Source organism: Myotis lucifugus, unplaced genomic scaffold, assembly GCF_000147115.1.
Source record: "Myotis lucifugus unplaced genomic scaffold, Myoluc2.0 scaffold_1, whole genome shotgun sequence".
NCBI lineage: Eukaryota > Metazoa > Chordata > Mammalia > Chiroptera > Vespertilionidae > Myotis > Myotis lucifugus.
In genome coordinates this window covers 5,950,460-5,969,212 of record NW_005871049.1, presented here as the reverse complement: position 1 = coordinate 5,969,212, position 18,753 = coordinate 5,950,460, and the positions used below count along the sequence as shown (strand labels likewise).

At 36.7% G+C, this 18,753-nt stretch overlaps 1 protein-coding gene across 1 annotated transcript in view; it reads right to left on the bottom strand.

The window, feature by feature from the left end:
- Positions 1-18,753, bottom strand: part of INTU (inturned planar cell polarity protein) — a 58,711-nt gene that overhangs the window by 23,131 nt on the left and 16,827 nt on the right. The window contains exons 4-8 of the mRNA XM_006081667.3: positions 15,028-15,234; positions 10,206-10,324; positions 8,822-8,911; positions 7,566-7,643; positions 4,102-4,291 (exon numbers count right to left, since the gene is read on the bottom strand). Coding sequence (XP_006081729.1) covers positions 4,102-4,291; positions 7,566-7,643; positions 8,822-8,911; positions 10,206-10,324; positions 15,028-15,234 — 684 coding nt within the window. The remainder of the gene's footprint in view (positions 1-4,101; positions 4,292-7,565; positions 7,644-8,821; positions 8,912-10,205; positions 10,325-15,027; positions 15,235-18,753) is intronic.

Here is an 18,753-nt window from a genome sequence, read left to right as displayed (position 1 = left end):
CAATCAATTCCACAGAAATACAAAGGATTGTTAAAAAATACTATGAACAACTCTATTCCAACAAACTAGACAACCTAGAGGAAATAGACATATTCCTAGAAAAATACAACCTTCCAAAACTCAATCAGGAAGATTCTAAAAATCTCAATAGGCCAATAACTATGGAGGAAATTGAAGCAGTCATCAAAAAGCTTCCAGCAAACAAAAACCCGGGGCCAGACAGCTTCACAGGGGAGTTTTACCAAACATTCCAGGAAGAATTAAACCTATCCTTCGCAGACTATTCCAAAAAATTCAAGAGGAAGGAACACTTCCAAGCTCATTCTATGAAGCCAGCATCACCCTAATACCAAAACCAGTTAAAGACAACACAATGAAAGAGAATTACAGGCCAATATCCCTCACGAACATAGATGCCAAAATCCTCAACAAAATTCTAGCAAATCGGATCCAGCATTACATCAGAAAGATCATACACCATGACCAAGTAGGATTTATCCCAGGGATGCAAGGATGATACAATATCCGCAAATCAATAAACGTGATACATCACATAAACAAACTGAGAGATAAAAATCACATAGTCATATCAATTGATGCAGAAAAAGCATTTGACAAAATCTAACACCTTTTCTTGATAAAAACCCACAGCAAAATGGGAATAGAGGGATGATACCTCCACATAATAAAAGCCTTATATGACAAACCTACAGCCAACATCATACTCAATGGGCAAAAACTAAAATCATTTCACCTAAGAACAGGAACGAGACAGGGATGCCCACTTTCACCACTCCTGTTTTACATAGTACTGGAAGTGTTAGCCATAGCAATTAGACAAGAAGAAGAAATAAAAGGTATCCAAATTGGAAAAGAAGATGTAAAACTGTCATTATTCGCAGATGACATGATACTGTACATAGAAAACCCTAAAGACTTCATCAAAAAATTATAAGACTTAATAAATGAATTTGGCAAGGTAGCAGGATACAAAATTAATGCCAAGAAATCTATGGCATTTTTATACACCAATAGCGAACTCATAGAAAGAGACACTAAAAAAAAAATAATGCCATTTACCATCGCACCAAAAAAAATTAAGATACCTAGGAATAAACTTAACTAAGGAGGTAAAAGACCTGTACTCTGAAAACTACAGGACACTGAAAAAAGAGATAGAGGAAGACATAAACAGATGGAAGAACATACCGTGTTCATGGATTGGTAGAATCAACATCATTAAAATGTCCATACTACCCAAAGCAATCTATAGATTCAATGCACTCCCCATTAAAATACCAATGGCATATTTCACAGACATAGAACGAACTCTTGAAAAAATTCATATGGAATAAAAAAAGACCCCAAATAGCTGCAGCAATCCTGAGAAAGAAGAACAAAGTAGGAGGGATCTCAATACCAGATATCATGCTGTATTACAAAGCCACTGTTCTCAAAATTGCATGGTACTGGCACAAGAACAGACATATAGACCAATGGAATAGAATAGAGAACCCAGAAATCGACCCAAACCACTATGCTCAATTAATATTTGACAAAGGAGGCAAGAACATACAATGGAGTCAAGACAGTCTCTTCAATAAATGGAGTTGGGAAAACTGGACAGATACATGCAAAAAAAAATGAAACTAGACAACCAACTTACACCATACACAAAAATAAACTTAAAAATGGATCAAGGACTTAAACATAAGACGGGAAGCCATAAAAATATTAGAGGAATCGGCAGCAGCAATATCTCAGACATATGCCGAAGCAGTATCTTCACTGATCCAGCTCCTAGGGCAGTGATGGTGAATCTATGACACGTGTGTCAGAGGTGACATGCGAACTCATTTTTTTGGTTGATTTTTCTTTGTTAAATGGCATTTAAATATATAAAATAAATATCAAAAATATAAGTCTTTGTTTTACTATGGTTGCAAATATCAAAAAATTTCTATATGTGACACGGCACCAGAGTTAAGTTAGGGTTTTTCAAAATGCTAACACGCCGAGCTTAAAAGGTTCGCCATCACTGTCCTAGGGCAATAGAAACTAAAAAGAAAATAAACAAAAGGGACTACATCAAAACAAAAAGCTTCTGTACAGCAAAATAAACCATCAACAAAACAACAAGAAAGCCCACTGCATAGGAGAACATACTTGCCAATGTTATCACCGATAAGGGTTTAATCTCCAACATTTACAGGGAACTCATACAACTGAACAAAAGGAAGATAAACAACCCAATCAAAAAATGGGCAACAGACCTAAATAGATACTTTTCGAAAGAGGACATAAGGAAGGCCAAGAGACATATGAAAACATGCTCAATGTCACTAATCATCTGAGAGATGCAAATCAAAATGACAATGAGGTACCATCTCACACCTGTTAGAATGGCTATCATCAACAAATCAACAAATGACAAGTGCTGGCGAGGATGCGGAGAAAAAGGAACCCTTGTGCACTGCTGGTAGGAATGCAGACTGGTGCAGCCACTGTGGAGAACAGTATGGAGTGTCCTCAAAAAACTAAAAATGGAACTCCCATTTGACCCAATGATCCCACTTCTAGGAATATATCCCAAGAAACTAGAAACACCAATCAGAAAGGATATATGCACCCCTATGTTCATAGCAGCACAATTTACCATAGCTAAGATTTGGAAACAGCCTAAGTGCCCATCAGCAGATGAGTGGATTAAAAAACTGAGGTACATCTGCACAATGGAATACTACACTGCGGTAAAAAAGGAATTCTTACCATTTGCAACAGCATGGATGGAACTGGAGAGCATTATGCTAAGCAAAATAAGCCAGGCAGAGAAAGCTAAATATCACATGATCTCACTCATTTATAGAATATAATAAACAACATAAATTGATGAACAAAAACAGATTCAGAGACAGAGAAGCATTGATCAGATCGCCAATCTCAGAGGGAAGGTAGGGGAAGTTGGGGGTAAGGGGGAGAGATCAACCAAAGGACTTGTATGCCTGCATATAAGCCTAACCAATGGACACAGACACCAGGGCGGTGAAGGCATGAGTGGGGGGTGGGGGATGGTGGGGCAATGTAATACCTTAATCAATAAAGAAAAAAAATTTTTTAAAGTAAAAGTTTCCTCTAAATTTGCTCTAACCTCCTTCAAAATAAAATTATACAATAATACTCTAATCACTACAATTATGACTACAATGGGCCAGGCTTGATTCTAAGCACTTTACATGTAATAGCACACAACTCCTCTATCAAGTAGCTACTATTATTGTCCCCGTTTTAAAGATAAGAAAATTCAACAAAGCAACTGACATATCAATTTAAATTATTATTGAACTGTTAAAAAAGCATTTATTTCATTGTACATTAAAGAATTCCATGAAGAGTGGAACCCTGAATTGGGTTTTTACGACAACAGGCTGGGTTTCTTCATGGGCAGGGAACTGGCTATGGCATAGTGCCTTGTTTAATACTAATCCAAATGCTGTGGTTGAATACATTGCTGGTGATGAAAATTTCTGAAATGATCTTTCCAGTTATTCAGCAGTAAAGTTATTCTAGGTCTCCAGATATGACTAAAATCACTTTGATGATACTTAACCATCATGAAGCCTTACCCTTGTTAAGATATACAGGGGACAAGGCAAAAGCTAATTACATATGTTCATGTAAGGAAAGATTTTGCTATGATTTGTGGAGATCTATACTTAACTAAGAATATTGTTTGTTAGACAATCATTTCATTTACCGTTATTTTACGTAGAAACATAACACTAACATAACCTTACATTATAAAATCAAAGTTACACAATTCATAAATAAGAATACAACAAATAATTTATGATTTCTGAAAAGTAATCCAAGTTTGGACAAAGCTTAAATATTGTAAAATGAAAGTGCTAACTTTTATTTAGAAAGGAAAATTTGTCTAAGTTCACTGCACTGGACCCCCTGCTTCATCAACCAATTTCCTTGTTGACTCTTACCCACAATCCTGAAAATAACAAAAGGCTTTAGTGGGGAGAAAGGGGAAGAGAAGATAGAGAATTGTAAAGCAGCTGGTCCTGATTCTTACTTTATGACACTTAAGATTACCTTGATTTCCTGTGGAAGTGTGAGCCACCGCACTCCAGGGAGATTGTCTAAAAGAACTGCACTGGAGGCCTCGTACTGCTGGGCACTGGGACTGGCCCTGCCGTGCAGCTTGGCAGGCTGGAGGGCTCTTAGAAAGAACAGTTCAAAAAAATGATCCAACCGAGGAGCATTCTCAACCTGGCAAAAGGCACTGAAGAACCAAGAGCTCTAAGTTAGAACAACGCGTGGAAATAAATGGTGGTCATCTTTTGTGTGCTGCTAAGAGGGCTGGATCTTTCCCAACCATATAAGCTCTCTTCCTTACTCCTGTCTCTTAGTAAGAATTACTGCTATAATGTTACTGATGGAATGTGTTAAGAAATTTACCCTGTCAATATATTTTACCCTAAAACCTATTCTCAAATGCACTGAGTAGTGGTACTATGGAAGAACCACATGCTAAACAAGTGGTATATCTACAGCAGAATGGGCTCAGGTGCCCTTTTTGTAAAAAATGTGAGTTGTTTTTACCTCTCACTATCAACCATTTACAACTCTCAATATCTTTCAGGCAATATGGAAAAATAAAGAGATTTTGAGCTTTGTAATATGGCTTCGAGTCTTATCACAACAGTTACTAGGTAGGTATCACAGGAAAATAATCTAACCTTTCTCTGAACTTTGTTTCCATCTCTGTAAAAATAGGGATAGTACAATCTAATTCGCATTCAAACTATCTAATATATAATTAGTATAAGCACGTATAAGGCTCATTACTTAGTAAGCACATAAATTAACCTAAGTTATTTCCTCCCCTCTTTAATGAAAGCATAACTATTGAAAAATTCAAAAGAAGAGAGAGAAACTTGGGTTTTAGCCATGTAAAATAATACAACATTGCCTGCAACATTCATTGGAATAGCTCACTGGATAATGTAATTGGTAATATTAGCAGAATACTACTCACTGATTCATTCAACAAATTACTTGAGTGCCTCGTATGTTCTTGGTATTTTGTTCTTGTCTTTTGTCTTGATACTGTTATTGCTGTACAGCAGTACAAATATCAAGACAAAAACAAGGTCTCTGCTCCTATGGAGGTCACATTCTAGTGGAGAAAGACAAGTGAACAAACAGTAAAAACATGAACACTTACAAAGGACTGTGCATAGAACAGGGCCTTGTGAATGTGTGATGTAACTGGTTGGCTAGTTTAGATCAAATGGTTGGAGAAGAGTCTCTTAGAATGGGGCATTTAAGCTGAGATGCCAATGTCAAGAAGGTCCAGTGGGAGCAGAGTGCAAAAGCCAAAGGGGGGAAACAAGGTTGGCCAGGTGCCTACAGAACGATGCAGAGGGGTGGGTGTGGTTTGAGATCCAAAATCAGAAAGGTAGGTAGGAGCCAGATATTGTAGAAAGATCACTCTAACTGCATTTGGAAATTAATTAAAGTGGACTTGACTTGGGGTTGTGAATATACAACACAATATACAGATGGTCTATTATAGGACTGTACACCTGAAACCTATATTAACCTACTAGAGGCCTGATGCATGAAATTCGTGCAAGAGTAGGCCTTCCTTCCCCTGGCTGCCAGCACCGGCTTCCCTCTGGCACCCGGGACCCGGGCTACCCTTGCAGCCCCGGCTTCGTCTGGAAGGTCGTCTGGAAGGATGCCCAGAAGGACGTCCAGTCTAATTAGCATATTATGCTTTTATTATTGTAGATATCACCCCAGAAAATTCAATAAAAAATTAAATTTGAAGAAAAAGGGAAACTAATTAAAGTGGCAACAATGGAGGCAAGGAAACCAGTTAGGAGTTTACTATAGTAGTGAGAGATGGCTATGGTTAGAGAGGGTAATAGTGAAGATGGAGAGAAATTGATGGATTGGCTGATATGGACTTGCTGATGGACTGGCTGGGACTGGTGAGGGAAACTGTTATATCTTTAATTTGATCACAACACTAAACTTTGTTCATGTACAATCAGTTTTCTGTGGCTCAAAGGGCCTTTCATAATTAGAAAATATCTTGTTATTAAAAATTAAAAATTATTGCAAAATGACTATTAACAACATATTGGATACATACTGCTTTTTGGTTTTAAGAACTCAGTGGATCTTCACCTTTCAAATTCCCACTTGAACAAGAAGAAACTAGTTCAGTTTGTTGCCATCTTGGAAATACTTCCAAATCAATGGAAGCTAAATTTCAAGATGAACTTCAGAGAAAGTAAGAGTACCTCTGCCCCCAAACTACTCCATCGAAATCTGCAGAACAACTCCAACTGATCATCTTCATGAATAGAATTTATTGCAGGAGTTTATTCTTTGATTATCTCTGGTTTTATGAAAACAGAAAGCTTTAATTAGGGTAAAACATAGCAAGCTTTGCTCATCTAGTGTAAATGTATGGAGATAGTTTATAACCGCATCCTTACACTTCATTGGTTAAAAATGTCCTCATTGATAAACGGTAAAAGCCTTGTTTGTGGCTGCCTGGCTTTTTGTAGTTCACACTTTTGGAAAATGCTAACAAGTAAGTAATTGAGAGGAATGTGTCTCCTAAGCAGCTGTTGGAGAACACTGCAAACCAGACAATTTTCCCAGATGGCACAATCACAGAAAATCCCTTAGACTGCTTTGAGAACAGGGACAGCAAAAATCTACATAGAGAAGCAGAGAGCTGATACTACTGGGTTTGGAAAAGTATATAAACTGGTTGATTTATATACTGATAGACGGTGAAGACTTTGAAAGCAAAGGTATCATTTTAGCTCTTTAGGTACTGGGACTTATAAAAATCCCACAAAGAGAAAAATCTATTTTCCATCATAATTTTACTGTTAAAATATTGAACAGTTACCTCAACTATCCTTCTTCAGATCAAGAAAGATGCATCACATTATGGGGTAAGGTAAAAAAGCAAGAGGCAGAAAAAAATATATAGTATGAGCCCACATGTGGTTAAAAAGAGAGTATTCATATTATATAGAAAATACACGGAAAGATACATAGGAAACTAAATAGTCTATTGTGATTTTTTTTTATTTTAATAGTGCATTCATTTTTACTTGAAAAAAATTTTAGAAGGAAGTATCACATTTTAGGATAGTGAATTTGACACTGGTATTGTAACCAGAAAAACGCACACATAAAAAAACAACAACACTTAAAATCTTCTGTTATGAACAAATGCTCTTACGTTTACCCCTACAGAAATATATCAAATCAAAATATAATTGTGGTTCATTACTATTTCACTAAAGTAACATATGAGACCAAAAAAAGAAAAAGCAAGGGATGAAATGAAAAACTGCTTAGAGCTATAATTAAAAGCCAGTAATAAAGGATGAGAAAATAAGAAGGAGGGGAAAAAACAACCTCAAACTACTAACTTGCCAATGAAGGAATAGTAGTAAGTGCAAGAGGTGATTTAGGCTTAGACACTTAAAACTTGAGATTCAATTCAAAGAAGTACTTACCTATCTAAAGAACCATACATAAATTTTAAGGTTTGGGCAACATTTTCTATCATATTCCTTAGCTGAGGAAGAGGAACTCTAAAAAAGGTAAAAACATTTGTTTATTTGTAGCATAACCAAATGATGCATATCTGAAAGAAGCAGACCAAGTTTGTAGCCTCTGCCCAGTTCCTTAGCTGGGCTTCCTCTCCCCTTCCTCATGGCCTACGCTGCCTTTATCTTGACATTGTATTTTGTTTTTCTTTTGCCTTCTGGGATACTAAAACAATAAAGACAAATGATTTACCCTAAAGTATCTTATTATGGATGTCCCACAATTTTTGTAAACCCACACTTGCAAAACAACCCAGCTTTTCATAATCCAACCCACTGGCCTTGGGCAGTCTCCTAGCAGGGTCCTGTGCTATTTTATACAAGCTACTTGAGCATCTGTGGATTTTGGTATCCATGTAGGGTCCTAGAACCAAAACCCTGCAGATAACAAGGGACGACTATAGTCCCCTTTTAGATAGAAAAACACACATTAGTTTGTTAAAGAGAGCCATCATTTAGCGTATATCATAACACCATTATCCCATCGTGTTAAAATTTTGAACCCCACATTTATGATAGATCATGTCTCTGGTGAAAACTAAAGTCACCTTCAAAACATCATCTATTTAATATTTTTCACTGTAGCCTACTTTGGAATTCCTGTTTGTGATGTTAAACATGCCCATAAATTGTCTGATACTCTTCCTCTCGAGATGGAGCTTAATTCCTTCCCTTTGAGTGTGGGCTGGACTAGGTAACTCACTCCGACAAAGAATATATATAGTGGAAATGATAGTGTCTCAATTCTAAAACTAAGTTAGAAAAGGTCTTGCAGCTTCCCCCTTTCTCTATTTTGGATCTTGCTGTGGGGTAAGCCCAGGGACATGCTGTGAAGAGGCTCAAGCTATCTGCAGGTTTTGGTTCTAGGACCCTTCATGGATATCAAAATCCGCAGATGCTCAAGTCCCTTATATAAAATAGCACAGGAGACTGCCCAAAGCCAGTGGGTGGGATTATGAAAAGCTGGGTTGTTTTGCAAGTATGGGTTTACAAAAATTCACAACACATGAACATATAGTTATTGTACTAGTCCAACAGACCTTTAAATCGTAAAGCTGTTTAAGGAGTTTGCCTTTTGACGAAAATGGCATAATATTAATGAAACAGACTACGTTAGCAGTATTTGAGAAATGACTGTAAGGTCAATAAAACCCTCAACTTACTCTTCAGCAGGCAGGCCAATTAACAACAACTTGTCAGATTCTTTCCAATAAGCCACATGAGTTTGTTTCCCATTTAAAAGAAGGGACGAGCTAAGAAAAAATAAAGTTAGAATATCTTTAAATGTTTTAAGATTATAAAGTCATTCAGAAAAGACTGCATGGTATGATTTAAGAACTGCATGCCTAATAAGCACATTTCTTGGCATATCCCTAACTGCCACACAGAAAAGATAATCGTACAACAAAAATATATTCTGAAGTAGTTTTTAAAAACCTCACAAAAACTCAAAACAAAAGTATACCCATAACAGAAAAAAAAGAAAGAAAGAAAGAAGAAAGCTTCCATCCCAGTGTGTTAATTTAATATATCAGGTCTGATGCCTGCGTATGAACTTGCTTTACTAAAGAGATTACAAAAAAAGGAAGACATGGTCCCAGCTTATAAGGTGATATTCAATATGGGACACAGCTACATAAACAAATAAACAAAATCTAAGTCAGATTTAAACAGGTTCCTTAAGGACACTGTTGGAGTGATGTCATTTTTACCAGAAGATGGAAAAAGAAAAGTTAAAGCCTAGAAAATCCAACTTGACATTTTATCAGTATTTTAGGCCTCTTAAAATTTGAGATAAACTATTTTTGTAAAGTCAAAGATTGTTGAAATATTAAGGAAGAAAATAGCTTATACTTCAGAGACTTATTGTATGAAAGAAAAACCAATCCCAAAACAAAACTTAAAAGCTTTTGAGCCTCCTCTTCCCATAAGTTAACTATGGCATCTCAAAGTCAGGGCTGGTTAAGTCAGTGTAGAATGGTATACTTTGTTGTATAATTGACTATATGATGTATTTTATTTTTCCAAAAATTATTTGATATCAGTCTTGCTTATCCATCACTGAAAAAATGTGCACAGACAATATTGCATTCTAAATATGCCTCCTAAAGTATATTCTGTATTTTTCTATCACTGTTGCAAGAATCATAAGAAAAATAAGCATTTAGTCATTCTTACCAATCACAAAGTATTACCCACCCAGCAAGTTACCAATCAAGATAAAATCATGAAAAAGCCAAAACTCATCATAATACCATGCTTAAGAGATACCACCTTCATAAAATAAGTTCTAAAGTATAGGTCACTGGTCCAACTTTGTGATTTGAAGTGTACCAGAACACCCAGATCTACAGCCATATTGAGAACCGATACTTTAAAAAGATGACTGGTAGAAATAACTTAGGTGAGAAGCAAAGTATGCAGATATAGCTACATTACAGATACTAATATATTTGTATAATAGATATTTCTATTAGCATTTTGTAAAAATCAAGGTAAAGAACTTGAAAGAAAAATAATTAAAGCTAAGTAAAAATCAATTATTACCTAGTAACTTGTGTCCCAGTTACATTTTCCAGCATGTCACACAGCGTGAGAAATATCCCTCTCACACTTTTAAGTTTCTGAGATGCATCAGACACTGGGTAATGATAAAGAATTTCTTGCTGTTAAATGAAAACAAACAAACAAAAAAAAATGATCACACTCCTCAAATTTTCCATTCATTATTTTTTTGTCATGGAAAGTTCAGTTTGTATTAAGAAAAGAACAACAATAAAAAGAATCTTTTCAGTTTCAGTAGTTTTACTCAAACATAAGAAGAGTATATGCTTAGAATTTTAACGCAGTTGAAAATATAAGAAATATAAGTTAGAGACTGTCAAAATTGGTCATGATGTCAAAATATATACTGAATAGGACACTAATTAGTCAGAATAATTTCAAACAATGTTTTAAACTTTAATCCCCTTTACAATAAATTCTAATATGAATATTTTATTATATTTCATTATACAAATATTTTTACACATATGGTATCTGTGTAGATATCATATGTAACTTTTAGGAGTCCTTAAATTTAATTACTTTCATACTGACTTTAAAAGGATCATCTTTGTCATTTTTGGTGAATTTGTTAAATTATTAAATCTTTATTTAACCCCCAAACAATACTGAAATTAAAAAGTGAGAACACAAAACTACATTAGAGTAATGCAGATAGGAAGAAAGAAACATTATAATATTATAAATTTTGAAAGGGTTTTCCTACCACAAATTAATCTGAATGAAGTCTTTAAAAAACAGCACATTTTAAATTATGTAAAATACTAGATCTATAGGATAAATCTCAGAATGCTTACTACTTTTCAATTTTCAAGAAGAGCCTGTTCCCAGGAAACATGAAGTTTTAACAAAATAACAAATTTCAAAATCAGGATGTGCACTGTGCTAGAACTTTTACCAAAGGGATGAATCATTCTGGACCTCACTTTTTTGCTGTTACTTAAAGCAACATGACATTTTTCTTACAAGGCAAATAAAAAGCAGGCAAAATACAAATTTCCAGATAGAAACCTTGGAGAATTCAGAGTAGTTTCCACTAATACTGTTTAATGGCAATATGCATAAATATTAATAGAGCCACTATTGAAAGCCCAAACTCTTATAATATTATCAGATATTTTCCTTGGTTCTCTCAAGACTGTTCTACTTCTTGCTTTGGTCTCTTTTTACAAGAAGTAATTATGTGACATGGTATGTATATTTTGGCAACTTTTACATTAGGACAAATATAAATAATGACAAACTACACACATCTGCTTTTTGTGCTTATTAATAAACACATTCAATATATGCAAATTGCTATGGAATGTGTTGGCCATACACTCTGCCTTAACAACTCAAATCTTCTTGCCAATATTTTTAGTGTAAAAACAGTTAAACACTTTATCTCTAGAAATTAAGTCAAACATCAGTTAAGATCTTCTGTTATGTCTACTTATACATTTAAAACTTTGCTAGTCAATAAATGTATTGTATGTAGCCAAATAACAAATACCACTTTAAACAAATAACCATATTTCCTTTGATTCATTTTGTGAAATTTCCAAATCATCTAATTCAAAGAAAACAAGCATTTCTTAGATATGTAACTCACAGGAAAACAAAATGACCCTATGACATCTTATTGTAAGATAAGTCATACCAGTAAAGAAAGGTCCTTTGAGAAAACCTCTATGCCAACTGCTGCAGAACCAGTCTGGAAAACCTCACTGTTAACGCTCCAGCAAGCTCTACAATTCCTAACCAATTTAATTAGCTGTAATTTTTAAGCACTTGCTAGCAGCATGCATTTGCAGCAACTCCCACTCTATTCAATGAGAATAAAAAGCCTCTCTTGATCACAGTGTTGATACAGGACTGTCAACAGACTGAGAAACATCTACACACTTTCCCATGGAAAGAAAGGCAAGGATGACAAAAGGCCTCAGCAGCATCCTACTCTCAGACAACCTAGAAAGAGGCAGAGTGCTACCATCCCAGAAACTTAGTGTGTGTTTTACACAATAAATGGTTAAACTTCTCATTTGTTTTAAAGATATAAAGGACTAATCATATATGCAAGAAATTAGAATGATTAACTCTAGGTCTCTAGGCATTTCAGAACAGAGAAAATAATAAAAATATGTATAAGTAAATCCCTTCTTTTCCTTTTGAATCAGTGACTAAATGTTGATATATGAAGAAAGCAACCCAGGGAAATACACCCCTTGTGTAAAATGGCTTTGGCACTGAGAATACAGACTGCAAAGATTTCAAAAGCAAAGAAATGCAAATTAGGTAAAACCTAATTTTAGATCCCACTTCTCCTCCAAGCATTATGGTACACTAGATGCTCTAAGCGACTCTTGTGTTATAAAACAACTATATCCATGACCAAAACATACTTGTTTGAACTGCTGGATATGTAAGAAGTAGAGGGTTTCCAAGGACACCCTCTCCATACCCTTCCACACCCCCTTCCCCACCACTGCAAAGCAAGCTGGGGCCTCAGCTGGGAGTGGGGAGTGGTGGGCAGAAAGGCAGAGGCAGGGCTGTCCTGAGGGCTGATGCCTACCACATTTGATCAGGACACTGAGCACTGGACTAGTGGCTCAGTAGATGAGCTAGGCCTAAGACCAGTGTGTAACACCTAGATCCTTGAGTAAACCCTAGGCCAGTGGCAGAAGCAGAAGCAGCAAATTCTCTCTGAAGGAACACATTCCCACTTTAGAACGTTAGGACTCCCAAAGATAAAATCAAGCAGTAAGTTTCACCAATGATCTCCAAGGACGTAGGAAGATAAGTCACCACAGTCAGAGTCCCCTCAGGACTTAGAGATAGTGGGATGGGTAGATTCAGAGCAGAGAACTCTGTATGAAATGCTTAGAGAAATAACGTATGGAATCACTAAGATGAGCAAGCAACAGGAGACTACCAGGAACAGCACTGTAGATCCGTATGCGTATAGTTAGAAAATTTTCAGAAACTCCTAAAAATAAAACTGTAAATATTAAACACAATGGAGAGGTTAAAAAACACTATGGACATAGCAGAAGCTATAATGAAGCAAGAAAATAAAAGACATGTCTTACAGAGGAATGACTGACAGTAGACTTAACAGCAATTATGGAAGTCTGAAGACAAAGGAATACTATCTTCAAACAGATTAGAGAAAAAAATCATTTTACCTGGCTGGCATAAGCAATACCATGTCTTGACCCCATCTTCTTCCCGGCCACACAGGAAGACTACATTTCCTACCTCCTTGTATCAGGAGAGAGCATCTAACTAGTTCTAGGCACTGGAACATGAGCAGAAGTGATGTTGCTACTTTGAAGCCAGGCCTCTGAAATATGCCATATGTTACGGCATGCTTCCACTCTTCTCACATTGGCCAACTGGATGCAACAGAGGACTGGGAAGCTCTTGGGAAGAATGGAACCACTAGAGGAAGGGCTTGGATCACAGAGCCACACAGACAGGAACGTTTACATTGAAATGAGAAATAAACTTCCATTATGTTATCACTGAGACAAGAGGGTTGTTTATTATAGCGACTGGCCTATTCTGACTAATACAAAGTAGAATTATAAAACTACCTTTCAGGAAGGGGTGAAAAACACATCAACAGATAAATAACAAAAACAATTTATCAGGGCCAAAACCGGTTTGGCTCAGTGGATAGAGCGTTGGCCTGTGGACTGAAAGGTCCCAGGTTCGATTCCGGTCAAGGGCATGTACCTGGATTGCGGGCACATCCCCAGTAGGAGATGTGCAGGAGGCAGCTGATTGATGTTTCTCTCTCATCGATGTTTCTAACTCTCTATCTCTCTCCCTTCCTCTCTGTAAAAAATCAATAAAATATATTTTTTAAAAAAAAACACAAAACAATTTATCAGGAATAGACTTTCACTAAAAAGAAATTTCTAACATATATGTTTTAGGAAGAAGAAAAAAAAATACCATGTAAGGACAGTCTAAGATGTAAGAAAGAATGGTGAGTAAAGAAATTGCTAAGCATATATGTAAATTTAAAGAAGGTTCATCTCTGAAATATGTAATTTTATAATATATGATTTATATATTTTTATAAAGTATAAAATATAATTATTAGTAATAATAGTATAATTATGCTAATTTGTGGAATTAAAAAAAATGAAGGCACTAAGATATTGATGACAATAGCATGTAGGTGAAGAGGGGGATGACTGAAATTAAGGCATACTAAAGCCTTGAATTATTTTGAAAAGCGATGCAGATAGTATTTAACTTTAGAATCTTGTAAGACAAATGCAATAAAAAGTTAAGAGTAATCACACATAAAAAGAGAACAATAATAATGATACAAGCAACCCAAAATAGGTAAGGAAATATCATAGAAGTCTGGCCAGTGTGGCTCAGTTGAGTGTCCACCTATGAACCAGGAGGTCACGGTTTGACTCCCAGTCAGGGCACGTGCCAGGGTTGTGGGCTCGATCCCCAGTAGCGGGTGTGCAGGAGGCATCTGATCAATGATTCTCTCTCATCATTGATGTTTCTATCTCTCTCCCCCTTCCTCTCTAAAATCAATATATATTTCCAAATATGTATTATGGAAAATCAGTTCAAACAGAATTTTTAAAGAAGACAGCAGAAACAAATTCAAGTATTTCACTAATCTCTACAAATGGACTCACTGAGCTTGTCAGTTAAAATTTACTGCAATTAGAAGAAGCAAGAGACATACCAAAAACATGAAGACAGAATGACTGAGAAAAGTGCTTATTCTTCACTCGGAAGACTATACAAGGTCCTCTGTTTTCCCTGCACTTTTGAGAAGACTCACCTCCTCCTTTGAGGTCTCGGAGTCCAGCTCTAGAGTGAGATACATAACCACGTGAGGGGTGTTTAGCACATTCTGCTGGTTACCTTCAATCTCTTCTCCCCATAGAAGTTTGACTAAATCACCTTCTGTTTTCGATTGTGCATTTTTCTGTCTTGGTTGAGTCGTTTCCTTTTTCACAGCATATGCATTTTCTAATGTCAGCTTCACCTTTAAAAATTAAAACAATGTGTTGATATTTCAACAAGAGAAAATCAGCTGCAGCTTTCACAAAGGAGGCTCTGTACCTGCACATACACTCAGGTACACACAACATGCAGAGACATCTTCCTACAGCATGGGCTCCCCGGTTCCTAGCCCAGTGTCCGGCACACAGTAATACAAATATTTATTGAGCAAGAATGTATAATTCTCGGTTCAAAAATTCATTTGTTTAAACTTAATAATTGTATTGTAAGTATTGACACCAAAAACAAAAATTAGTGTGATCTGACAGTGTAATAAAGACTAATACCACATTATGAGCACTGACGCCTCTGGGGAAAATAAAGGAGATTCGGGATTAAAAGCAACCTCCAGCTCTGGCTAGTGTGAGTCAGTGGTTAGAGTGTTGGCCTGTGCACCGAAGGGTCGCAGGTTCCATTGTTGATCCTGGGCAAGTGTGGGAGGCAACCAATGTGTCTCTTTCACCTCTCTCTCTCTCTCTCTCCCTCTCTCTCCATCCCTCCCTCTCTTCCACTTTCTCTAAAAATCAATGGAAAAAATATCCTCTGGTGAGGCTTAACAAAAAAATAAAACAAAAAAAGCAACCTCCAGAGTTAGCGGCCCTTTCAAGTGAGGTGAGGTTCAAATGTTCTCTCAGACATTCTTTGTGGTCCTTTAAAGGCTCAGGAGAGTAAAGAACAATCAACGAGCTGGATCTTGGATCATGGCCTAAATAAGATCATCTATCAGTTTTATCATGCAGTTTTCATTTCATGGCCTGATGTCCAACCAGTTTGGTAAGCGTCCAGGACATGGCCTTTTTCCAGATGTTGAAAGGAGCTTCCACTCCTCAATTACCTTTCCTTGACAAAGGAGCTAAGTGTCTAGATGCCCGCTGGCCAAAGATAACTCACTCATTTTAAAGCATCAGTGTGTATCTTGACTAAAAGAAGTTAAAGAATATTTAAATACCAGATTCGTGCACTGGTGGGTCCCTTGGCCTGGTCTGCAGGGATCTGGTTGAAACCCACTCTCCGACATCCCCTGAGGGGTCCCCGATTGCGAGAGGGTGGTTCTCAGGTGACACACTCTGGAATCAGGCTCCCTCCTCTCTGGTTCCGGGTGCGTCACCTGAGAACCGCAGCTGCCAAGTCACCACAGCTCAGCAGCTCTTGCATTGAGCGTCTGCCCCCTGGTGGTCAGTGCATGTCATAGCTACTGGTCAGAGTGTCTGCTCCCTGGTGGTCATTGTGCATCAAAGCTACTGGTGGGACAGTCACTTGGCTTTTATATATACAGACTAAAGGCCCAGTGCATGAATTCGTGTACCAGTGGGGTCCCTTGGCCTGGCCTGCAGGATGGGGATGAAACCAGCTCTCCGACATCCCCTGAGGGGTCCCGGATTGTGAGAGGGCACAGGCCAGGCCGAGGGACCCCACCGGTGCACAACTGGGGCTGGGGAGGGATACGGGAGGTTGGCCAGCTGGGGAAGGACCATGGGAGAGCTCCAGGGCATGTCCAGCCCGTCTCACTCAGTCCCCATTGACTGGACCCCAGCAGTAATCTAACCTACTAGTCGGAGCATCTGCCCCTTGGTGGTCAGTGCACGTCATAGCGACTGGTCAACCGGTTGACTATCTGCCTCCTGGTGGTCAGTGCACATAATAGCAAGTGGTTGAGTGGCCTTAGCATATCAGCAACATATTACGCTTTGATTGGTTGAATGGACGACTGGACACTTAGCATATTAGGCTTTTATTATATAGGATACTTAATTTTATGTAGCAGGGACATCATCATAAGCTAGAGAGGCACAAAATAGTCCTATTTAAAATAGTCCTATTTAAAATAGTCCTATTTAAAATTGACCAGACTATAGATGAGTAAAGCGAACATTCTAAGTGTAATAATCCATAACATTTTAACATTAAACACTAACATACAATGATTATTTTAAAATTAGATTACATTTTAAAAGTAAAAAAACAAATTCATGCTTATCAAGAAAAATGTCTGCTCAATATGTGTATATTAAGTTTATTGTAGACTTTAAAAAATTACATTGTATAACTTAGATATATATAATTTTTATTTGTCAAGCATACCTCAGTAAAGCTGGGTGGGGGGGAAGTCTGCTCAATATTTAAAAACAGTTAAAATTGTTTGTACATAGTAAGTTGCATTTAGGGATAAAATATCTAAAAACTATTATCAAGACAGTAGTAATCCCTATTTTTAGAAATGTATTATAAGAGGTACTATTTTCAAGGCCAACTTTAAATATATGATAAATACTAACACATTAGGAACTCTTTTTAATAATGAGCTTTATCTATTTATATATTTTTATTAAAAATGTGAAGCATGTTATTTTAAAAAATTCATTCATAATCCCACCAGCCCAAACAACAACTGTTTGCATTATACTATAAAATAAATCTGCCCCAATGAATAAAACCTTCCAAAAGAAAACTATCTAGGTGTCTTCTTTTTTGTTGGCAAGGAGCGACTATGACAGTGTTAAATTTTGCTATCTGTAGCTATCTGTGGCATTTCAGGGGCACTCAGTTATCTTTGTCTACACAAAGTCAATTAAGTCACATACGCATCTTTTCTAAAATAAGTCTCAGAGTTTATTTTAGTAACAAGTAGAAAAGAAAAGAGTCATAAAGTCTAAATTCATTAATATGTATACATTCAGAATAAAGATAAACTAGGTCACAATTAGCAGTAATCTGTATAGAGAGCAGGAGGGGAGAAATCCCTCATGAAATTTTTCTGAGGCCTGGTGATATCTTTCTTTACAAAACATTTAATATCATTCCAAATGGAAAACATCAAACTTTATTAAATTTTTTGTTTTCTGTAAATCTGATATTGAGAAATGGACCCTTGATATTAGAACACTGTATCAAAAAAGGCTGAGTATAAAATTAGCATATCTGGGGGAGGGATATTAAGCAAACTAAACAAAAATATAAAAAAATTACAGATCCTACATGGGAACAATCAAAATTTATCTGATGGAAATTAATATACAGTTAAGGTAAGGAAGAGTTGAAGAGACATTGTTTTAGGAATGATCTTAGAAGGATATGAAAAACAGTGTTTGGTATGAGGTTTTGACCTAAACAAACAACATGTAAACATTATATGGCCTGAAAAACTATTTTATGAGGGTGGTATCTGTTCCTGTGGGTAATGCTCTCAATATCTGTATGCAAGAATAAAAATATAAACATGAAATCCTTGAGTAAGGATCTGATGAAGCGAATGGCCTGGGGGTCAGGAGGTTCTTTTATCTGAGATTGAGAATTTAGGAATATCCAAAACAGAATATATGGGAGCCTTTGATGATGTTCCTTGGAAATGCAAGAAATCTAGAATTTGGGGAAATTCTGAAGCACAGAATTTGTGACAAACTAGATGGGAGCTTTGAAGACTGTTCCCCCGACACTGGGTTTGGGGGAGGAGTGGCTAGGAAGGGAAGAAAGCTGGTTGCAAGAGCACGAGATGAGTGACATC